Consider the following 24,734-nt stretch of genomic DNA (forward strand, 5'->3'; position numbering starts at 1 on the left):
GTCTGTGTGCCTAATAGCTTATCATATCCAAAGGAATAGTATATACATGCCTTTGTTCACTTTAGCACTGGGAGTTAAAGGAAGTACCGGGTCATTTTAAGTATGTGACTTTCTCCGTGAGCTAGTGACTAGAGACTTGTGTAAGCTGAGACTGGCAACTTGTAGCTTACACAGGTCTTTGCTATGCTTCTGGCAGCAGAATGGAATGGAGCGCAATGGAAAGAGAAAGGCTGGCAAGTATGTGCAGGAAGACCAAAGTTAAAGTGAATTTGTTGCTTTGCCCTACATGGACACTTTTACATTCTAAAGTGACCCTGCCAATACAGGGGTACTTATAAAAGTAAAAAAAATTTTTTGCAAAATCCCCTCTGTAGGAAAAGACAACCCTCTGGGGGCAGTCCAGTCCCCATGGGGCTCAAAGTGAACAGATCTTCTAGCTTGTCTGTAATGACCAGTGAAGGTCTCCATGAATATGGATCGCCACTAAGCATGAAAGCCTTGCTGTCCTCTTCAATTCAGGAAAATCAGTATTAAAACAAACAAAATAAGGTGGCGCACCAATCTAGTGCATTACTGTAAGACTTTTTACCCCTTGGTGCCAGCACCCATCCGGCCCTTTTAAGGGGTTTGAGACATCAGGAGGCACTGTGGGGTTTTGGGTCATGTGACTGCCATGATTGACTGTCATGGCAGTCACATGATAGGAAAGCTCCCGGTCGCAAGTAGCAATCGGGACGTTTCTGTGAGGGGCCGGGAGCACGCACTTTCAACACAACTTTTGATTACATTGGGAATGCAAATATGCGGCCACTTGGCGCCAAGGCCCAGCCGCCGAGAGGTTGCATATTTGCGTACGCTTGGTGCCAAGGAGTTAATGGAAAATAAATATATAATTTATTTTATTTTTTTTTAGGTAGAGAGGGGTTAGCACACCTGTCATGTTTTTATTGCTTTTTGTGCCCCCTTTGGGGAGATTCACCCTCTCTAATTGTCCTGTTTACTGTTTTTATTGAAAGTGAAAGAAAATCCCAAATTTTGGGCTGTCCCCAGGACAAGATTTGATGGGAACCGCTTCCAATAGGGACACTAGTTCTGGTGACAACCAAGGATTCCCTCACTTTAGATTCCTCTCGCTTCCTGTTTCGTCCATCACATTACATGTCTTGCAACATGTGCCAAAGGGAAGACCCATGCAACATCCAGTGCCCAAACCGACATTACAGGTGGGGTCTTAAGGTGTTACCAAGGTTGCACTGATCTGGATACACTGCTTTTCCTGTTGTATTAGCAGACAGTGAAGTGTTGATTGAAGAATCAGAAGTAAAATAATAAACTAGTGAATTTATTTAAGAGTGCATTCTCTGTGAGGTAGAAGAGGTCAATCACTTTAGGTAACTAGCAATAAAGGATGACTCTTGGAATGGAGTAGGGTATATGGAGGAGATGTGTCCTCAAAGTTTGTGTCTAATCACCTTAAGGAACCAGCCTACAACCCAGGGTCTATAAATATCAAGCCTGTTTCCTGTACTGTATGATTGGTTCACACTGGTGTGACTTTCAACATAGAAAGTCGCATGACAAGTCAAAACACATTCATTTCAATGGGTGCCATCTTAAAGTGGCAGTAAACCACCACAAAAATTAAAAGAAAAATCAGGTCCTTGCAGGTTTAATGTACTGGTATGCTTCCCAGGACACAGAACTTTCCAGCACAACACTGTTACGGCTCCTGGGCGCATCAATCTTCACCCAGTCTTCCTTTGGGTTTCGTGGACTCTGGCTGTATGAATGGCCGGGGCTGTGATGACAATAACCCTGTGCATGCATGTGGGAGTCTCGGCTCCGTTCCTTCAAAACACATGTGTCGGTGATGTTAGTGGTTTGTACTCACAAAAGAAAAGATATCACATGTATCACCCTTGAAACATGTAAGCTACACCCATTTTGGTGGGAATGCGTTTGGTGGTGTGATTGACTTTGTTACATGTATGTGGCATCTTTTCTTTTGTGGGTACACTGGAATAAAAAAAGTTTTGCCTTTAGTTATACTCGAAGGGACAGGTTTTGGACTTGTTCATTCTTTTCCAAACCCTGTGCTTCCTTGAAACCTCAATTTAGTTTTATCTGCCCTGAAGAAACCACCCTTTGAACCTATCAGAGAATTCCCCTTGGACATTCCTTTCTACAAGGTAGCCTACTTGGTGGCTTTCACAACTGTCAGACATGTCTCCATGTTAGCGGCTAACTTTTAAGGAGCCATTCCTCATTCTTCATAAGGATCAAGTCTTTCGCCCAAGATCCTCCTTTTTTTCTGTGGTGGTGTTGGCCTTCTACCTCAACAAACACATAGTCCATTGTGCCCTGGTTCAAGGCATCCAAAGGAGATTGCTCTTTACTGCCTGGACATGGTCAGAGCCATCAGAGTTGATCTCAAAGCTACAGGTTCTATCATGAAGGCAGACCTATTTTATCTACCATCAGGACCTGGCAAGGGATATCCTGCTTCAAAATCCACTATAGCTTGATGGATAAGACCACTAATCTCAAGAGCTTACATTTTAAAATACAAAGCGTCTCCTGGGCAATCTGACATGAAGCCTTTGTTGTCCGGGTCTCTGAGACCACCACTTGGTCTTCTGTTTGTAACTTTAGCAAGCTTTACCAAGTGAGAGTCTAGTCTACAGCTCTAGGCTGCAAGGTTGTTGGCTCTGATGACCCTTGTTATTGTTGGGCCAGTTTCTGTGTTGTTGACCACCTTTATTATGCATTGCTTGAGGATGTCCCAGGGTCTATGAATATGTCCTGTACTGTACGACTAAGACAAAAAAAAATGACTTGCCTGTAAATTCCATATCTTTGAGTACAGTACAGGATACAGGCAGAGTGTTCATAGACCCTGCATTCTACATTGCTTGCTACAATACTGAGGACTTGTGGAGGGGGTTATGGTTATAGGGTAGACACCACTGACAAAATACAGGTAAATCAAAATTCCTTTTTTTTTTCTACTTTGTCCGCATGCTCCATGCACTTTAGTGGGTTGCCACACATTACACTGCAACATATGTCTGTTAGAAGGTAGGTTGGGGTGCCATTAAGAGTGTACCACATCATATTGATGCACTTAACGTGTGTTGATTGCGGTAAAGATCAGAGTGCATGGGTGCTGGTGTGCGGTGGAAGTATGCTGAGCCATTTCACCAAGTTCTATTGGCCGCAGCACACTGTGATGTGGTGGCTTGCATCTCGCCAAGCTGAAAAAGAAAGTGCTGCGTGTTGTACCTTTTTTTAAGCACACACTACTGCAAGGCAAGGGTATGATCTGACCCCTTAGGGAACAAGGCTTTTGTCTTGCACTGAGACTGGTCCAGCACAGCGGGTATGGAAGGGCTGGAAGAAGACTCCACTTTTTACATAGTTATGTTGGCTGGTAGGTATGGGGTTAGTTTCTATTCTGCTCCTGGCTGTGGTGATCCTTTCTCAATTTTTTTTCAAAGGGTTCTGACCCATAAACATGGGGAGTGATGTAAGAATTCCTGATCTGCATACTTCCACCAGGTCAGTCATTCAGCATTGAGGAACCAGCTGCCTGCAAACTGAGATCCATCACCCAAACTACCAACATTCCAGACTGACACCCACCCTCAACCACTGATACCAGCCTACCCTCAGCCAATGACACCGCAGACTGACACTCAAACCCAACCACTGGCACCTTCCCACATCCCAGACTGACACCAACTCACAGTCATCCAAAGACACCCACCTACACCCCAGACTGACACCAACCCATCCCCAACCAATGACACCTGCCTACACCCCAGACTGACACCAACCCATCCCCAACCAATGACCCCTGCCTACACCCCAGACTGACACCAACCCACTCTCAACCAACGACACCTACCTACACCCCAGACTGACACTCAAACCCAACCAATGACAGGTGCCTACACTCCATGCTGACATCAACCGACCCCCAACCACTGACACCTGCCTACATCCCAGACTGACACCAACCCATTCTCAAACAATGACCCCCCACCTGCACCCCAGACTTGCAACAACCCACCCTCAACCACTGACCCCTGCCTGCACTCCAGACTAACACCAACCCACCCTGAACCAATGACCCCTGCCTACACCCCAGACTGACACCAACCCATCCCCAACCACCAACACCTGCCTACACCCCAGACTGACACATCCATCCACTGACACCAGCCTACAGTCAACCACTGATACATGCCTACACCCCAAACTGACAGCAACCCATCCCCAACCAATGACACTTACTTACACCCCAGACTGACACCAACCCACTCTAAACCACTGACACCTGTCTACACCCCATACTGACACCAACCTACCCTAAACCGCTGACAGCTGCCTACACCCCAGATTGACACCAACCCCTCCTCAACCACTGACACCTGCCTACACCCCAGACTGACACCAACCCCTCCTCAACCACTGACACCCACTGAGCCCCTACCATGAATACTCTAGACTTGACACCTACCCCCAACCACTGATAACCCAGACTGCATACCCACCTCCAACTACCAACACCTTAGACAGACACCCATCCCCAATTACTGACACCCCAGACTAGCCTACCACTGACACCCAATAGCACCCCCCCCCCCATGACTGTGAAGTGTGAGTGTACAGGGCAGGGGGCTGGAATAATTGGTGAGGGTGAATACTGGGACCTCTGGAGTGCAGGCTACTACCTGGGGAGAGGATGGCTGAAGCGCCCCCTTCTGGCTCCTGTGTGATGACACCTGTTGGGTGGACGATAAAGTGACACTACAATCTGGTTTAAAAGCAAAATTCTCTTGCAGTATGATGGATTCCTGATGCCAGAAGCTCCCTTCTATTGCTCTCAGCCTCCTCCAAAACATGAAAGTTTTGTTTTTTGCTGCTCTGATCCGACTTCCTGTTGGAGGGTGACTACGTTTGTTCCCCATGGTCCCTCTGTATGTAGAATGTAGTCACCCTCTCTTGCTCACTCCTGCGATGGACTATGGGATGTATAGTGTGCACAGAGCCGTGTACATGACCACCACTAATATTCACCGCTTGTTCCAAACACATGGAAGCGAGATGGAAAATGTGAGGGCTGGGAGCTGACAGATGTTACAGGGAGGCAGAAAAACACATGAAGTAGCGATTTGAAAACAAAATAGATCCCAGGGCTATGAAGTATTGGATGTGTATGGATCATTGTAGGAGGATACAACGGTGTCACACTCAGAAGTACCAGCCGCAGCTGTGCGCTACCGGAGCCTCGCTCCATGGATTATGAACCGGAGCATGCGCAGTACGCGGGAAACGACCTCTACCGCCCTCCTCAGGAGTCATTGCAGCCCCAGACGGCCATCTTTGGACTTGGCAGCTGTGTTTACTGGAGATGTCCCTTCCGGACATGTCTGCAGCTTGCTGTCCGCTCACAGAAGACACGTTCAGCCGCTTTCCGTCTCAGAGCAATGTGTACGGTCTGTCGGTGTTGCCCTGTCCCGGGCCTGGCGGGCACGAACTGCTGGCCGCCACCCTGAAGGGAAAAGTCACCAACTTCAAGTACCAGGACCTCCGGGATAGACTGCGAGCCGGGGCCAGGGAGGTGCAGTTCACCTATATACCAGGTGGGGGCGGTGTGGTTCACCTATGTATTAGGGAGGCAGTGCAGTTCGCCCGTTTGCCGGGTGGGGGGGAGGCGCAGTTCGCCCGTTTGTCGGGTGGGGGGGGAGGCGCAGTTCGCCCGTGTGCCGGCTGGGGGGGAGGCGCAGTTCGCCCGTGTGCCGGGTGGGGGAGGCGCAGTTCGCCCGTGTGCCGGGTGGGGGAGGCGCAGTTCGCCCGTGTGCCGGGTGGGGGAGGCGCAGTTCGACCGTGTGCCGGGTGGGGGAGGCACAGTTCGCCCGGGTGGGGGGGGAGGCGCAGTTCGCCCCAGTGCCGGGTGGGGGGGAGGCGCAGTTCGCCCCAGTGCCGGGTGGGGGGGAGGCGCAGTTCGCCCCAGTGCCGGGTGGGGGGGAGGCGCAGTTCGCCCCAGTGCCGGGTGGGGGGGAGGCGCAGTTCGCCTCAGTGCCGGGTGGGGGGGAGGCGCAGTTCGCCCCAGTGCCGGGTGGGAAGGAGGCGCAGTTCGCTCGTGTGCCGGGTGGGGGGGAGGCGCAGTTCGCCCGTGTGCCGGCTGGGGTGGAGGCGCAGTTCGCCCGTGTGCCGGGTGGGGGAGGCGCAGTTCGCCCGGGTGGGGGAAGCGCAGTTCGCCCCAGTGCCGGGTGGGGAGGAGGCGCAGTTCGCCCCAGTGCCGGGTGGGGGGGAGGCGCAGTTCGCCCCAGTGCCGGGTGGGGGGGGAGGCGCAGTTCGCCCGTGTGCCGGCTGGGGGGGAGGCGCAGTTCGCCCGTGTGCCGGCTGGGGGGGAGGCGCAGTTCGCCCGTGTGCCGGCTGGGGTGGAGGCGCAGTTCGCCCGTGTGCCGGGTGGGGGAGGCGCAGTTCGCCCGGGTGGGGGAAGCGCAGTTCGCCCCAGTGCCGGGTGGGGAGGAGGCGCAGTTCGCCCCAGTGCCGGGTGGGGGGGAGGCGCAGTTCGCCCCAGTGCCGGGTGGGGGGGGAGGCGCAGTTCGCCCGTGTGCCGGCTGGGGGGGAGGCGCAGTTCGCCCGTGTGCCGGCTGGGGGGGAGGCGCAGTTCGCCCGTGTGCCGGCTGGGGGGGAGGCGCAGTTCGCCCGTGTGCCGGCTGGGGGGGAGGCGCAGTTCGCCCGTGTGCCGGGTGGGGGAGGCGCAGTTCGACCGTGTGCCGGGTGGGGGAGGCACAGTTCGCCCGGGTGGGGGGGGAGGCGCAGTTCGCCCCAGTGCCGGGTGGGGGGGAGGCGCAGTTCGCCCCAGTGCCGGGTGGGGGGGAGGCGCAGTTCGCCCCAGTGCCGGGTGGGGGGGAGGCGCAGTTCGCCTCAGTGCCGGGTGGGGGGGAGGCGCAGTTCGCCCCAGTGCCGGGTGGGGGGGAGGCGCAGTTCGCCCCAGTGCCGGGTGGGGGGGAGGCGCAGTTCGCCCGTGTGCCGGGTGGGGGGGAGGCGCAGTTCGCCCGTGTGCCGGCTGGGGTGGAGGCGCAGTTCGCCCGTGTGCCGGCTGGGGTGGAGGCGCAGTTCGCCCGTGTGCCGGGTGGGGGAGGCGCAGTTCGCCCGGGTGGGGGAAGCGCAGTTCGCCCCAGTGCCGGGTGGGGAGGAGGCGCAGTTCGCCCCAGTGCCGGGTGGGGGGGAGGCGCAGTTCGCCCCAGTGCCGGGTGGGGGGGGAGGCGCAGTTCGCCCGTGTGCCGGCTGGGGGGGAGGCGCAGTTCGCCCGTGTGCCGGCTGGGGGGGAGGCGCAGTTCGCCCGTGTGCCGGGTGGGGGAGGCGCAGTTCGCCCGTGTGCCGGGTGGGGGAGGCGCAGTTCGCCCGTGTGCCGGGTGGGGGAGGCGCAGTTCGCCCGTGTGCCGGGTGGGGGAGGCGCAGTTCGCCCGTGTGCCGGGTGGGGGAGGCGCAGTTCGCCCGTGTGCCGGGTGGGGGAGGCGCAGTTCGACCGTGTGCCGGGTGGGGGGGGAGGCGCAGTTCGACCGTGTGCCGGGTGGGGGGGGAGGCGCAGTTCGACCGTGTGCCGGGTGGGGGGGGAGGCGCAGTTCGCCCGTGTGCCGGGTGGGGGGGGGAGGCGCAGTTCGCCCGTGTGCCGGGTGGGGGGGAGGCGCAGTTCGCCCGTGTGCGGGGGGGGGAGGCGCAGTTCGCCCGTTTGCCGGGTGGGGGGGAGGCGCAGTTCGCCCCAGTGCCGGGTGGGGGGGAGGCGCAGTTCGCCCCAGTGCCGGGTGGGGGGGAGGCGCAGTTTGCCTCAGTGCCGGGTGGGGGGGGAGGCGCAGTTCGCCCCAGTGCCGGGTGGGGGGGGAGGCGCAGTTCGCCCCAGTGCCGGGTGGGGGGGGAGGCGCAGTTCGCCCGTGTGTCGGCTGGGGTGGAGGCGCAGTTCGCCCGTGTGCCGGCTGGGGTGGAGGCGCAGTTCGCCCGTGTGCCGGGTGGGGGAGGCGCAGTTCGCCCGGGTGGGGGAAGCGCAGTTCGCCCCAGTGCCGGGTGGGGAGGAGGCGCAGTTCGCCCCAGTGCCGGGTGGGGGGGAGGCGCAGTTCGCCCCATTGCCGGGTGGGGGGGAGGCGCAGTTCGCCCGTGTGCCGGCTGGGGGGGAGGCGCAGTTCGCCCCAGTGCCGGCTGGGGGGGAGGCGCAGTTCGCCCGTGTGCCGGCTGGGGGGGAGGCGCAGTTCGCCCGTGTGCCGGCTGGGGGGGAGGCGCAGTTCGCCCGTGTGCCGGCTGGGGGGGAGGCGCAGTTCGCCCGTGTGCCGGCTGGGGGGGAGGCGCAGTTCGCCCGTGTGCCGGGTGGGGGAGGCGCAGTTCGCCCGTGTGCCGGGTGGGGGAGGCGCAGTTCGCCCGTGTGCCGGGTGGGGGAGGCGCAGTTCGCCCGTGTGCCGGGTGGGGGAGGCGCAGTTCGCCCGTGTGCCGGGTGGGGGAGGCGCAGTTCGCCCGTGTGCCGGGTGGGGGAGGCGCAGTTCGACCGTGTGCCGGGTGGGGGGGGAGGCGCAGTTCGCCCGGGTGGGGGGGGAGGCGCAGTTCGCCCGTGTGCCGGGTGGGGGGGAGGCGCAGTTCGCCCGTGTGCGGGGGGGGGAGGCGCAGTTCGCCCGTTTGCCGGGTGGGGGGGGGCGCAGTTCGCCCCAGTGCCGGGTGGGGGGGAGGCGCAGTTCGCCCCAGTGCCGGGTGGGGGGGAGGCGCAGTTCGCCCCAGTGCCGGGTGGGGGGGAGGCGCAGTTCGCCCCAGTGCCGGGTGGGGGGGGAGGCGCAGTTCGCCCGTGTGCCGGGTGGGGGGGGAGGCGCAGTTCGCCCGTGTGCCGGGTGGGGGGGAGGCGCAGTTCGCCCGTGTGCCGGCTGGGGGGGAGGCGCAGTTCGCCCGTGTGCCGGCTGGGGGGGAGGCGCAGTTCGCCCGTGTGCCGGCTGGGGGGGAGGCGCAGTTCGCCCGTGTGCCGGCTGGGGGGGAGGCGCAGTTCGCCCGTGTGCCGGCTGGGGGGGAGGCGCAGTTCGCCCGTGTGCCGGCTGGGGGAGGCGCAGTTCGCCCGGGTGGGGGAAGCGCAGTTCGCCCGGGTGGGGGAAGCGCAGTTCGCCCAGGTGGGGGAAGCGCAGTTCGCCGCGGGTGCCGGGTGGGGGGGAGGCGCAGTTCGCCCCAGTGCCGGGTGGGGGGGAGGCGCAGTTCGCCCCAGTGCCGGGTGGGGGGGAGGCGCAGTTCGCCCCAGTGCCGGGTGGGGGGGAGGCGCAGTTCGCCCGGTGCCGGGTGGGGGGGAGGCGCAGTTCGCCCCGGTGCCGGGTAGGGGGGAGGCGCAGTTCGCCCCGGTGCCGGGTGGGGGAGGCGCAGTTCGCCCGTGTGCCGGGTGGGGGAGGCGCAGTTCGCCCGTGTGCCGGGTGGGGGAGGCGCAGTTCGCCCGTGTGCCGGGTGGGGGAGGCGCAGTTCGCCCGTGTGCCGGGTGGGGGAGGCGCAGTTCGCCCGTGTGCCGGGTGGGGGAGGCGCAGTTCGCCCGTGTGCCGGGTGGGGGAGGCGCAGTTCGCCCGTGTGCCGGGTGGGGGAGGCGCAGTTCGCCCGTGTGCCGGGTGGGGGCGAGGCGCAGTTCGCCCGTGTGCCGGGTGGGGGCGAGGCGCAGTTCGCCCGTGTGCCGGGTGGGGGCGAGGCGCAGTTCGCCCGTGTGCCGGGTGGGGGCGAGGCGCAGTTCGCCCGTGTGCCGGGTGGGGGCGAGGCGCAGTTCGCCCGTGTGCCGGGTGGGGGCGAGGCGCAGTTCGCCCGTGTGCCGGGTGGGGGAGAGGAGCAGTTGACCAGTGTGCCGGGTGGGGGGCGGTGCAGTTCACCCGTGTGGCGGGTGGGGGTAGGTGCAGGTCAGCCGGGTGGGGGGGAGGCGCAGTTCACCTGTGTGCCGGGTGGGGGGAGACGCAGTTCACCCGTGTGCCGGGTGGGGGCGCAGTGTTGCAGCAATGCACTGCCATGCACATCGCTGCTGACAATGCTACATGCACTCTCTTTGGTCTGTTGTGTTGAGCAGTCAGTTCAAATAAATGCGCTCCTCCTAGCACAACGCATGTGGAAATGCATTAACACGCTGCAGGAGACCTGGCTGGTGTGACTGGGCCTAATGCGTATTTAAACCCAAGACCGAAAATGTCATAGATTGCCACATACTGAAAGGTGGTGGCTGCATTAGTTTTCCATTTTCATTTTTTTTAGTCCTTATTTTCCCCTGGTGATCCTGCCAGCAACACACTTCCTGTCCTAGGGTGACAATGCTTACAATGCAGTATCTATGCGGAAGCCGTGTTGTTACCCTAGGTTGCTCTCCTGATTTGGACTACAATTTCCCCCCCCCCTCGTTTATCTACATAACATAGCGGGGAGGTGTTCTGTAGTCCTCATAGCTAAGAATAGTGTAACTGATAAACGTCAGCGCAGGAAGTGATCAGCTGACAAGATTTCTGGCAGGATCAACAGGTATTTATTGAAAAGATAAAACAAAACCTTTCCAATGGTATATGTAACAGCCCAAAAGGGACCCAATAAGAGACGGCCATTGGTCAGGTTTACATGATGTTTCTGTTCAGGTATTTATCATCTTTGTTTATTTTTTTCAGTGGATGCTGAAATAGTTTCCATCGATTCCTTCAGCAAGTCTCCTCCCAAGCGCGGCCTAGTAGTGGGAATAACCTTCATTAAGGTGCGTTATAAACTCCTTGTGCTGATGGCAGGATGGGAAGCCGCTTGTTTTCTAGCTGCCTTTTCACTGTCACTCCAAAAAACAAAAGTACATTTCCATTCACCATCGCTGTCGTCACACAGCTACAGCCCCCTACAATACACTCTGCATCCACTCCAGCTCCAGGACATTCTACCCCCTTCACGGCCAGGCCATTTGTTGCAGTTCGGCCCTGTACGCCTTTAACTTGCACGGCCATGTAGTGCTGTGCGCAAACACAATTTATATCATTGTTTTTCACACATATATAGTTAGTCTGGCTGAAAAATGACAAAAGTCCATTCAGTTCAACCCTAGAAAAAAAAAACCAGTTATAATTCTACACCCACAGTTGATCCAGAGGAAGGCATACAGAGCTTTCTTTTGGTGATATCACCGCTGAGTTTATTTTTTATGATCTAAACAAAAAAAGGCCATAAAATGTGGAAAAAAAAAACAAATATTTGCACTTTTGGCTATAAAATATATCCAATAAAAAAAATCAACTTTCTCCTTAAGTTTTGGCCAAAATGTATTCTGCTACATGTCATTGGTTAAAAAAAAATGTGTTCGTGTATTGATTGGTTTGTGTGAAAGTTACATTGTCTACAAACAACCATGTATATAGACTGGAATTTGTATTCAGTTTATACTAGTAATGGCGGTGATCAGGGCCGAGGATAAGGGGGCACCACCAGCCCTTCTGTACGGGGCCCAGGCCAGCAGGGGGGCTCAGGGAGCTGAGTGAATCGGATGTGGGCAGGGAGGGTGATTGGCACGGTGGGGAGGGGGGCATTTATTGGAATTGATCCCCTGTATGGCTCTCTGCAGCATCTGAAACTGGATTATTTTCCTCTTCCTCCCGCTGGTTTTTAGCTGCTGCAGAGAGAGCCATACAGGGGATCAGTTCCAGGGATTATCCCCCTGCCCACCTTTCTGAACACCCTCCCTGTGCATATTTGATTCACCCAGCTGCCTGGGCCCCCACAGTGCCGGCTTCCCTCCTCTCCTTCCAGTTGCAAGTACACAATAGGATCCTTCAGGATGAAGAGTGGGGGAAGGGTACTGATCACTCACTGGTACTGATCACTCACTGGTACTGATCACTCACTGGTACTGATCACTCACTGGTACTGATCACTCACTGGTACTGATCACTCACTGGTACTGAACACTCACTGGTACTGAACACTCACTGGTACTGAACACTCACTGGTACTGAACACTCACTGGTACTGAACACTCACTGGTACTGAACACTCACTGGTACTGATCACTCACTGGTACTGATCACTCACTGGTACTGATCACTCACTGGTACTGATCACTCACTGGTACTGATCACTCACTGGTACTGTTCACTCACTGGTACTGATCACTCACTGGTACTGATCACTCACTGGTACTGATCACTCACTGGTACTGATCACTCACTGGTACTGATCACTCACTGTGTTCATTCATAACTGAAGCATAGTAAAACTGTGTTTTTGTTTTTTGAAGGGGGTCCTGTCAGGTTGGCTGTATGGAGCCTCGTGATATCTAACAGAAGTCCTGGTGGTGATCAGCGACTTAACGTGGGACTGTGATAGTGCGTCTGATGCTAACTGATGCTGGGGGGAACTGACTAACTACCACTGACCTCTCCAGTGACACTAATACAGTGATAATATTATACACTGTCACTGTACTAATGACACTGGCTGGGAAGGGTTTAACATCTAGGGTGATCAAGGGGTTCAATGTGTTCCTAACAATGTTTAGTGTGTGAAACTATGTGCCCTCCAGAGGATTTCCCCCCCTTCCTGACCAGACCATTTTTTGCGATACGGCGCTGCGTTACTTTAACTGACAATTGTGCGGTCATGCAACGCTGCACCCAAATGAAATTCATGTCCTTTTTTTCCCACGAATGGAGCTTTCTTTTTTGGTGGTATTTGATCGCCTGTGCGTTTTTTATTTTTTGCGCTATAAACAAAAAAAGACCGCCAATTTTGACTTTTTGCTATTAAACATGTCCAGTAAAAAAATTTTAAAAATCTTATTTCGTCATAAATTTAGGCCAAAATGTATTCTGCTCCATGTCTTTGCTAAAAATAAGTCCCGATACATGTAAATTAATTGGCTTACGTGAAAGTTATAGTGTTTACAAATGGCAGTATAGATAATGGGATTTTTATTTACTTGTTTATACTAGTAATGGTGATCAGCGACTTATAGCGGGACTGCGACGGGCATTCTGACACTGCGGGGGAACTGACTTACTGCCATTGACATCCCCAGTGACACCAATACAGTGATCAGCTCTCATAAATAGCACTGTCACTGTACCAACGACACTGGGCAGGAAGAGGTTAACACCTGGGGCGATTAAAGGGTTAACTGTGTGTTAGGGAGGGATTTTATTGTGTACTGTGTTGTGTTGTACTAAGGAGACCTGCTGCTTTCTATCTCTGTACAGTAGAGTTTACACACAGATCTCTCCCCTCTCAGCTTCACCAATGATCAGCGAGTCCTGGCTGAAAATCGCTGGCCGGGACCCGGTGATTGACATCCTCAGGAGCCAATAGCAGTGCTGGAAGAGTGGCGTGCGTGCCCCCTACCCGGAAATGCAAATCATGTATATTTATGTGATTTTGCCCAGCAAAGCCGCCCTGCAACTGTACATCTGCTATGGGGCGGCAGGCAAGAGGGTAACGTGTGTTGCTTTGCAGGGAGCAAAAAAAAATAGCACATCACTGCTGTCTGGAGAGAGCTCTGTGATGTTTACCAACACAGAGCTCTCTCCTGTCATTCCCTGAGCAAATCATCAGGTTCTGGCCATAAATCAGATTGTGTGGCAGCGAATGACTGCACAGTCTTTCTGAGCTGCACGCGCATCTGGGAGAAAGCTGTAACATACAGGTATGTGATTGTACCTGTAAAAGGAAATCTCTCCAAAGTAAGGGAGATTCTTGTCTCAGATCAGCAGTTTACAAACTACGGCCCAAGGGCCACATCCATGTAACAGGGAACTCCTGATGTAGGGGGACTCTGAAGTAAGGGGGGGCTTCAATGTAAGGGGGGGGGACTCTGATGAAGACCTTGATTTAAGAGGGGGAAACTAATGGGGACCCCGATGTAAGAGGGGGACTATAGTGGGAGTGGGGACTCTGCTGTAAGGGGGACTCTTGGGGTTCAGAGTTTGACAAGCAGCACTGCCATTGAGTTCAGTGGGGCCACACAGCAACCACGTGCAATAAATGCGATTGCAGAAGCACTTTTTAAGGCTTTGGATAGAGTAGAGAGGGATTAGAATGTTTGTCCGTGTCCCCGTCACAACGATTCCCCTTCTCTAGTTGTCCTGTTTACCATTGTCATTGAAAGTAATAGAAAATCCCCAATTTAGGGTTGTCCCCAGAACAGTAATAGAGGGGAAATCTTCCAAAGGGGACACTAGTTCTGGTGACTTGGGGGTCCCCAAGGGATTCCCTTAATTTGCAGGGATTTCCTCTCACTTCCTGTTTGGCTATGCGATAGGAAATAAAGGGAAATCCCCAAAATGGGACACAGATGGTGAAAAAAAAATCTGATAGGTTATATCCCTCCCTTACTCTTTCCAAAATTAAAACAATATGTTTACTTTAAATCAGGTGCTAAAGAGACAATATAACTGCCTGTAAAATGCTCTCTAAAAAGTGATCCAAATGTGAATTGCTCTTCAGAGGGCACCACAAGTGTGTTTTACCCTTGGCACATATATTGAAAAAAGAAAAATGGATTGCTGCACATAAAAGAACTTTTAATGTAGAAAAATCACTATACAAAAGAGTGATCAAAAATGGACAAAACCATACTTCATAGTGTTCAAGAAACAGTTTCGGGCTGTTATGGTAACGCCCTTCTTCAGATCAGAACACATATTGAAGTGAGAAATACCACTATGATCAATTTATACAGACATCCTAATTGGAATCAATTAAGTAACTAACCACAAATTGGATACACATCAGAAGCATCTTCTAATAAATGTCAAAGATGCGGAATGTAGACATGAGTACCTATCATAAAAAAGTGTATATATACACATTAAAAAAAAACAAAATTGTTTTAAAATAAAAAAGGAAATGTGAATAAGAATGTATATATGTATGTATATACGTGTGTATATATGTGTGTGTGTGTGTGTGTATGTATATATATATATATATATATATATATATATATATATATATATATATATATATATATATATATATATATATATATATATATATATATATATATACACATTACACACACAAAAACAAAGGATACTAAATCCAGCAAAAAATTTTTACCTGCTTCCTGACTGCCCTATAGCAGACATACTGCTATACTAGTATATATGTGATTTTGCATTTCCGGGAAGGGGCACGCACGCCCTACCCGCACCGCCATTTGCGGCCGCGACTGTCAATCACTGGGTCACGGCCAGTGATTACTTGCCAACGTCCAGAGGATCTCCGATGGGGAGGAGAACAGTTTTTTTTTTTTTTTTTTACTAACAGATCTCCTCCCTGTCAGCTCGGGCACACAGCACAGCCATCCAAAGCAGAGTACTTACAGGGAAGCACACAGACACCGCCCCGTAGTAAAACCCACCCAGCACACAGTTAACCCTTTGATTGTTAACCCCTTTCTGCCCAGTGCCATTAGCATAGTGTCAGTGCTTTTTCTTTTTTTTTTTCTTTTTAGCACTGATCACTGTATTGGTGTCAATGAAGATGTCAGTGACACCAAGTCAGTTCCCCCCAGTGTCAGAAAGTCCATCGCAGTCCCGCTATAAGTCGCTGATCGCCGCTATTACTAGTAAATATTGAAGAAAAAAAAATCCCAGTATATATACTGTCATTTGTTGACGCTATAACTTTCACATAAACCAATTAATTTACACGTATTGGGATTTTTTTTTAGCAAAGACATGGAGCAGAATACATTTTGGCCTAAATTTGACGAAATTAATTTTTAAAAAATATTTTTACTGGACATGTTTAATAGCAAAAAGTCAAAAATACTGTTTTTTTTTTCTCCTCAAAATTGTCGGTCTTTATTTTATAGCGCAAAAAAATTACAAAAAAACCACACAGGCTATCAAGTACCACTGAAAGAAAGCTCAATCTGTGGGGAAAAAAGGACGTAAATTTAATTTGGGTGCAGCGTTGCATGACAGCGCAATTGTCAGTTAAAATAACGCAGCGCTGTAACACAAAAAAATGCCTTGTCAGGAAGGGGGGCAAATCCTCAGGGGGCAAGTGGGTAAAGAAATGACTACAGATCAAATTCCGAATTTAACCCTTTAGAGGTTAATGTATCGAAACGATGGATCCATTGAACCTCTCGTTGTCTAAGTTATAATTCTGTTACCATCACGTCTGTTTTTAGAAATTCCATCAATAACCATAAATCTAAGTTGGGAAACTGTGTGACCTTTTTCAACAAAATATCTAGCTAACGGTAACTTAGGCTAGGTTCACATCTATGCAGGTTGCGTTTGAGGCGTTTCTGCATTGCGTTTTGCGTTGCGTTTTTCTTTTTTGCCACGCTTTTCATGCATTTTTTTTTCACTTTTGTTATTTTTCTTGTTGCTAGGCAGATTTTAAACACAAAACGTGGCAAAAACGCAATACATGCTGTTTTGCCGCATTCCCATTAAACTCTATAGAACCAAATACGCAACGTTTTGCATTCAAAAAAGTCCCTGACTTTTTCCAAAAAATGCACCAGATGAAAACGCACAGGTGTGAACATGTCTCATAGGAAATCATGTTAAATGGACTGTACTGCGTTTCTGCAAAACTCTGTAGAAAACGCTTAGGTGTGAACCTAGGGTAAGTAACTTTATCTCTAATAGAATACTTACAGTTGTGCTCAAAAGTTTGTATACCCTGGCAGAAATTTTGGCATTGATATTGAAAATATGATTGATCATGCCAAAAAATGCTCTTTTATTGAAGGATGATGATCATATGAAGCCATTTATTATCAAATTGGCTCCTTTTTAAATCATAATGTAACAGAAATTACCGAAATGGCCATGATCAAAAATTTCCCTCCCCTGGGATGTTTGGCCTTGTTACAGACACACAAGGTGACACACACACGAGTTAAAATGCTAGTTAGAGGTTAATGTCCCACATCTGTGGCTTTTTAAATTGCAATTAGTGTCCATCAATAAATAGTCAATGAGTTTGTTAGCTCTTACATGGTAGTACAGAGTAGGCTAGATACTGAGCCATAGGGATCAGAAAAGAACTGTCAAAAGTCCTGCGTAACAAGGTAATGGAACTTTATAAAGATGGAAATGGACATACAAAGATATCCAAAGCCTTGAATATGCCAATCAATGCTGTTAAATCGCCTATTAAGAAGTGGAAAGTTCGAGGATCTCTTGATACCAAGTCAAGGTCAGGTAGACCAAGACAGATTGCAGCCATAACTGCCAGAAGAATTGTTCGGGATTCAAAGACAAACCCACAGGCAACCTCAAAAGAAACACAGGCTGCTCTGGAAAAAGATGCTGGGGTTGGGTATGCAAACTTTTGAGCACAATTGTATGTCTAGCTGTTCTGTCTTTCACCTTTTAGATGGTCCTACTAATATATAACAATCCGCATGGAAATTTTATCATATATACCATAAATGATGACTGACAGGTATAATGGTCCTTAGTGGATATACTGTAACCTGAGGATGGAGGGAAAGATGTTCCCATTTTCATGTTATTACATTGTATACAACTAAGGCAAGGATAAGAGCCAAAGTTACAAGGACCTAAGAAAGTTAAAGGAAATGAAGGTGAATTTATATTGATCAGATCTTACTAACCTATCATGCTTGTCCTCCTCCAACGATGAGAAGGTAGTGGGGGGAGATTAAATTCAGGTATGGATGGATAATTAGTGCTCAGGATTGACCAATGTTTTTTAATTTATGTGTAGAACACGATTTGAATAAGGCTGATCTTGAGAGATGAAAGGCAGTCTGCAGGAATTGAACCATCTATTTTTCTGACGGGACAAACCATCCCTTTCTTTTGTAGCTAAATCAGTGGGATAACCCCATGCACAGAGCCTGCCTTCCATCTCATGGAGTCTAATCTCCTGAACCTCTGGGTCACTGACAATCCTGGAAACACGAGTTAATTGACTGCGGGGTATAGATTTAAAAACCCTGGGAGGATAAAAACTGGAAAATAGCAACAATTGGTTACGATCTGTAGGCTTAGTATATAAATCACTAACAATACGCTCATTTTGTATTCTCAAGAGTGACCAAGAAACAAATTTCCGTTGTGCTCATCAACATATTAAATTTAAGTCCTGGTAGTAAAAAATGTAATAGATATTACACAAGGATAAACATTCCATTTCGCCCGTCCGTGTTGTAAATGCATCATGTATGTAAAATCGGTCTGTCTTCTGTCTGTCAGTCTGGAAAGAGACTTCTAAAATCTCAGTAACTGGTTGTATATTATTTATTTTTAGGATTCAGGAGATAAGGCCAGTCCTTTTCTGAATATTTACTGTGACTATGAGCCTGGATCTGAATACAATCTGGATTCCATTGCACGTAAGCCTCACATGTGGAGAAATAGTTTGGAGATGTAGAAAAACCTCTCTTTTTTTTTTTTGTCAGTGTAGCTTAACAAGTCTACTTAGGTATTTAAAGGAGAATTCCAGATATGGATATTTCCCAGCTTGGACCAGTGTTTAACCACTTGCCGACTAGTCATGTACCTGATACGTCACTGGTCTTCAAGTGGTTGTACCGGGATTATGCCCATAGGTGCAGGCATCACCCCGGTACTGTTTTTTGCAACCGACGGTTGCTTTCTTGTAATAGTGATTGGAGCAGCTAACTAGCCTCTCGATCGCTATTACAAGCAGTGGGAGGGGACATCCCCTGCCTCCCGCCACTTTCACAGGATCTCGTAATCCACCGGGAGTCTCGATCGACCAGATGACTGGTTGCAGACCAGATCTTCTTTTTTTGGCTCCATTATCTAGTAAACCAGAAACAATGACCTGACATCACTTCCGGTTTACTTGGAAATACATGGCGCCATTTTTCAAAAATAAAAGCATTCAATCACATTGATGCTTTTAAGGGCAGAGGAGGGATTTGGGGTCTTATCACCTAGATTTCTCCATAAAGAGTACCTGTCACATGCCTATTGCTGTCACAAGGGGTGTTTTGCATTAAAAAAAGTGATCAAAAATTTTTTATTCTTAAGTGACTGTTTAAAATTTAAAATTAAGTGCCCCCCTCCCCCGCACGCAAAGGTGAATACATGCATCTGTCCCGCACACACACAAACAGCGATTGTCCCATACACGTGATGTATTACTGCAAACATCAGATCATGGTCAGTAATTGGAGCAGCAGGCCTTCTCTGTAAATCTAAAGTGGTAACCTTTTAAAGCATCGCCTATGGATAGTAAGTAACATTTATGTTGTTTGTCACCATTCATGAGCGTGTGCAACTATAAAGTTTGCCATGTTTGGTATCTATATACTTGGTGTAACATCATTGTTTATATTTAAAAAAATTGGGTTATGTATTGTGTGTGGTTTTTTTCTTTTTTTTTTTTTGTAATTTTCTAGCAATAAAAATAAAACCTTTTCTGTGAACAAAAAGTGACTGGAAAAGCCTGGCCCTTAAGTGGATATACTTGGATATGGATCCCTTTGGAAGCTGGAAATCCCTGAGATAGGTGCTCCAACTCCAGTAGTTTCCAGATCCTGTGCCCAGCAGCTTCCCTGCTACATGCCGAACACAGGAGGTCGGCAGCTTGGCATGTGCACCGTTCAGTGAATGCTTTGTATTTTCTGAATGAATGCAATGCATTCTCTGAATGGATGAGGTGGAGAATTGGGTTGGTAATCACACTCTCCATCCCTTCCAATCAGAGAATGCTTTGCATTTATTTAGAAGATACAAAGCATTCTCTTAATGGTGTCTGTGCATGAGCGGATGCCCTCCTGTGTTAGGAATGCCACAAGGCTGCTGCTTGGCCCGGAACCCAAAAGCTAGTGCAGATCACTGGAGTCATCGTTGATTTCCAGCTTCCAGGGGCATCGGCCAGGTCTGGTTTTTACATTACATAATTACTTTGGTGCAAGCTGGACTAGCTATAAATTATCTATACCTGGAATTAATCTTTAAGGGCTCATGTACACAAGCATTGGTCTCAGAAACCAGTCCAATACAGTATAATTTGTTGATTTCACTTCACATAATTAAGTTACCTTAGAGCTGCTCATTGAGGCGCTTTCAGCTGATTTTTAGCTGTTACTTGTTGATTTAGGTTGTTTTTGCTTTTACATTTACTTGTATGAGTTAGTAAAGCAGCTCAGACACAAACCAAAGTCTATGTACATGGTAATGCACAGTGCAGTGTGTTGAGGTGGCAATCATTGTGTACAGCACTTCCACACTCTACAATGGAGTTCAATGTACATACCATTCATTGTGGTACACTTCCTTGTTGAAACAAAGATTTGCTTGTGTTTTATTGTATCCATTGTGGTGCGTTGACAGCTCAATGATTATGAAAGGGTTGCCTTAATACAGTGTTTCTCAACTCCAGTCCTCATGGACCCCCAACAAGTCATGTTTTCAGGATTTCCCTCAGATGAAACAGCTGTGGTAATTACTAAGGCAGTGAAACTGATCAAATCACCTGTGCAAAATAATGGAAATCCTGAAAACATGACCTGTTGGGGGTCCATGAGGACTGGAATTGAGAAACACTGCCTTAATGCAACACACATTAAGGTGAACACATAATAATCCATCACAATGGATTAAGTGTGAAGGGCCCCACAAGTAATATACAGTGCTGCAAAAAAGTATTTGCACCCTTCCTGATTTTTTTTTGCATATTTGTCACACTTAAATGATTCAGATCATCAAACAAATTTTAATATTACACAATGATAACCCAAATACAAAATGCAGTTTTTAAATAATGATTTAATTTAGGAAGGGAAAAGAGCTGACCAAACCTGCCTGGCCCTGTGTGAAAAAGTAATCTCCCCCTAAATCATGAATGAACTGTGATTAATCACTTTTTTTGGAAAGTGGAGTTTTATATTTTATTTGCCACACCTGGGCCTGATTATTGCCAGACCTGCTGAATCAAGAAATCACTTAAATAGAAGCTGTTTGACAAAGTGAAACATGCTAAAAGTTCTAGAAATTCAAGAACAGATGAGAAACAAAGTAATTGACATGTATCAGTCTGGAAGGGGTTACAATGCCATTTCTAAGGCTTTGGGACTCCAGTGAACTATGGTGAGACCCATTATCCACAAATGGAGAAAACTTGGAATAGTGGTTAACCTTCCCAGGAGTGGTGGACCTACCAAAATTACTCCAAGAGCACAACGACGACTCATCCAGGAGGCCATAAAAGAACCCGGAACAACATCTAAAGAACTGCAGGCCTCAATTGCCTAAGTTAAGGTCAGTGTTCATGATTCAAAAATAAGAAAGAGAATGGGGGGAAAATGGCATCCATGGGGAAGTTCCAAGGAGAAAGCCACTACTGACCAAAAAGAACTCAAAGACTCGTCTCACATTTGCCAAAAAACCTCTTGATTATCCCCAAGATTTTGGATGAATATTCTGTGGACTGACGAGACAAAAGTTTTTGGAAGGTGTGTGTCATGTTGCATCTGGTGTAAAATTAACATAGCATTTCAGGAAAGGAACATCATACCAACAGTCAAATGTTGGGGTAGTATGATGGTCTGGGGCTTCTTTGCAGCTTCAGGACCTGGATGACTTGCCATAATTGTTAGAACAATGAATTCTGCACTCTGCCAGAAAATCCTGAAGGACATTGTCCGGCCATCATTTTGTGACCTCAAGCTCGTGCACACTTGGGCTATGCAGCATGGGGTTTAGGGGGCAATTACTTTTTGACATAGGGCCAGGCAGGTTTGGACAGGTTTTTTTCTACTTAAATTAAATCATTTTAAAAAAAATGAATTTTTTATTTACTCGGGTTATCTTTGTGTAATATTAAAATTTGTTTGATTGGAATCATTTAAGTGTGACAAATATGCAAAAAAACAAGAAGGGGAGGGGGCAAATACTTTAACAGCACTGTAACTGCTTGCTGCCACCATTGTGGCCACAGGTACTCTCAAAGCAACACAATACGTTGAAAGGGCCCGTCTTAAAAACATAATCCATATTAATCATGGGACCCAGTTTAGGGTTCCAGCTCAGAAGAGAAGAACCTAGGATCTATAGATTTTAGGGTATACACAGACCATTGTATCGCAATTAAGTCACCAGCAGGTTTCATGTACAATAATTGAAATGCTTTTTACAGGATATACAGTATTGCATCTTATTTCTTCACTCTGTACTATATGATAGGAGAATAGTAATTACAAATACTTTCCATGGCATATTTGGTGTCATCACCTCTTTGGTTAGGTAGGAAATCTACTATGAATAACAAAACATGTTCTCTTTAGGAACACTTTACATTAAAAAATTGAACTCATATTTGCTGCTCACGGTCCACTTTTTTTTTTTCTTTCTCAGAAAGTTGCTTAAATCTAGAACTGAAATTTACCCCTTTCCAGTTGTGTCATGCTGAGTGAGTATTGAGAGGACTTGTACAGTATTGTGCTATTCTTTTGCATTAAACCACAGATGTAATAATAGTGGAGCCAAGCTGCAAAAAGGGGAGTTGTTACACTCTAGATTTTTCAAATAAAGAAGGATATCTAAACCCGAATAACAAAAATGTAATATATTTTCACTTACCAATCATTAGATGAGATGGCTGCATTAAAAGAGACGTCTGCTGACATCACAGACTCACTGCAGACTCTGAAGGGATCCCGACAATAATGTTGGGATCCACCCAGATGCCTTACAAGCAGCTGACCCAGCCTCTCAGCCAGCTGCTCCTGCCTACAATATTGTATGAAAGACCTGTGCTTAGGTACTACAAGCTAGAAAGGAGCAGCTAACACAATCAATAGGCAAAAAATTAGTTTTAAAACTGTCAGTGTAGTGCTAAAATTAATAATACAAAAAACTATTATTTACAACCAATCGCCCACCAAAGGTGAGAAATTAGATAAACATTACACAAATTAACATAGAAAAAAGTCTACATAATCTGGAAATGCTGGTGCTTTAAGTGAAGCCGGAGACCAAAAGGATAGAAGTCGTCCTTCATCTTCCATCCAATCAGGCAGCCTCTTACCAGAGAATTTGACCACCCAAAGGATTGGTCAGATGGTACAGTTATCAGGCTCTGCTGATGTACCAAGGGCTGGCAGATAGGCCCCCCTGAAAATCCAGACAGTACACAGGATATCCTCTGAATCATATAGTTCTCAGATGGCAGATGACTCTCCACGCTTGGCTGTGGAGGATTGTGTTAGTGGTGGTGCTTGTTGTGGGTAATGGGAAGAATGATGATGATGAGGAGGTTGGAGAGGTGGTGGTGGAGGAGGAGAGGAGGGGAGTAGTTGCTGATGGGTAACAGTCGCCAGGACCATAGCCACCATAGTCCTAGTGAGTGAACGTACTCGTATGTCCTCTCAGCACTGCGCCTCCTGAACCCCTGGGGGCACGCATCGGCTTGATCACATGACCGTTGTGTCCACTGGACACAGTGGATCACCAATCTGGGTACCGAGCAGCGGGGCCCCGCCTTAGTATTATGTGATTGCTGTTACCAATCACAGTGATCACATGTTCAATAGTAAAGATGGCTGCCATTGATGCAGCCATTCAGAACTACTTTGAGCTCTGCAATTGGTCACAGGGATCACCTGGTACAGGGCCAATCACCGCCTCCCTGTACCTTGTGATAGCTGTAGTCAATCACAGCTGATCAGTGTTCCCAGTGGCTGCAGAAATGCAGCCAAGAACTGTCAGAAATGATTTTTATACAGCCATCATGGCTGTATAAGCAATCATAGTGCAAAAAAAATACCAATCACTTGGAGTAGTGTAGTGGTGGTGTTGCTGTGGTATTTGGCATTTTTTTTTGCTTATATTGCAAAAAATAAAAAACCCAGTGTTTGATTAAATGCTACCAAAAGAAAGCTCTGTTTGACTCAAAAGTGATAAAAATGTCATTTTTTATACAGTGTTGCATGACTGAGTAACTCATTTAAAGTGTGACAACAGTGAAAGCTGAAAATTGGCCTGGGCAGGAAGGGGAGTGGAAGTGCCTGGTATTGAGGTTGTTAAAACCTGTTATGAAATTTTGGCAGGGTTCAGGACGGAGATCAGCAGGAGACAGTGTTTTTACTGGGAGGCAACGATCAATACATCCACCTTTACAAAGAGGTAAGCCAACGTGCAGCTGATCTGTCACATACAGACAGGTATACTTTTAAATAATGCTACCGCTTTTTGCTTTTAGCATCTTCAGCCCAGAGATAGAAGTGACAGCCTAACCGTTTACTGTAGAAATGTAAAAAAAAAAAAAATGCCAGCGGGCTAATTGGGGGGTAAAAAAAAACACAAACCGATTTCCCCTTCCATACAAGTAAGGTATGAATGGAGGAATCCTCCCAGCTGCGCTATTGTTTTCTGACAGCATGACTCCACCACTGTCCGAATACACTGATCAGCGCTGCAGTCACTCATCAAAAACATGCTTGCCTGATATTCCATTCAACAAAAGTTGACTTTTGTCAAGCGAGAACAGCCATATCAAAATTTGCCTGGGAGCTGCTGAACTTGACGAATTTCAACTCCTCTATCGTTCGCTTTAATGCTGTCTGCGAATACATTCAGGGACATTTTAGATGTCTGAACTTCATTGACATTACCAGTTCATCTGCTTTATAGTAATGACTGGTATATTTTACTGGATGGTCCTAAGATCAGATCAGAGCAGCACACTATTTACCAAGTCATCCAGTCTCCATTATTATAAATATAAATGTACAGGGTTTATATAGC

General features: G+C 48.8%; 1 protein-coding gene across 1 annotated transcript in view; it reads left to right on the forward strand.

The window, feature by feature from the left end:
* Positions 1-5,357: 5,357 nt before the first annotated feature.
* The window catches only part of KPTN (kaptin, actin binding protein), a 59,206-nt gene continuing 39,829 nt past the window's right edge, over positions 5,358-24,734 (forward strand). The window contains exons 1-5 of the mRNA XM_089684239.1: positions 5,358-5,648; positions 10,659-10,741; positions 18,265-18,349; positions 22,344-22,398; positions 24,038-24,113. Coding sequence (XP_089540365.1) covers positions 5,417-5,648; positions 10,659-10,741; positions 18,265-18,349; positions 22,344-22,398; positions 24,038-24,113 — 531 coding nt within the window. The 5' untranslated portion in view covers positions 5,358-5,416. The remainder of the gene's footprint in view (positions 5,649-10,658; positions 10,742-18,264; positions 18,350-22,343; positions 22,399-24,037; positions 24,114-24,734) is intronic.

The sequence above is a fragment of the Staurois parvus genome, unplaced genomic scaffold (genome assembly GCF_062004578.1).
Source record: "Staurois parvus isolate SC_StPar_1 unplaced genomic scaffold, SC_StPar_1.0 ptg000340l, whole genome shotgun sequence".
NCBI lineage: Eukaryota > Metazoa > Chordata > Amphibia > Anura > Ranidae > Staurois > Staurois parvus.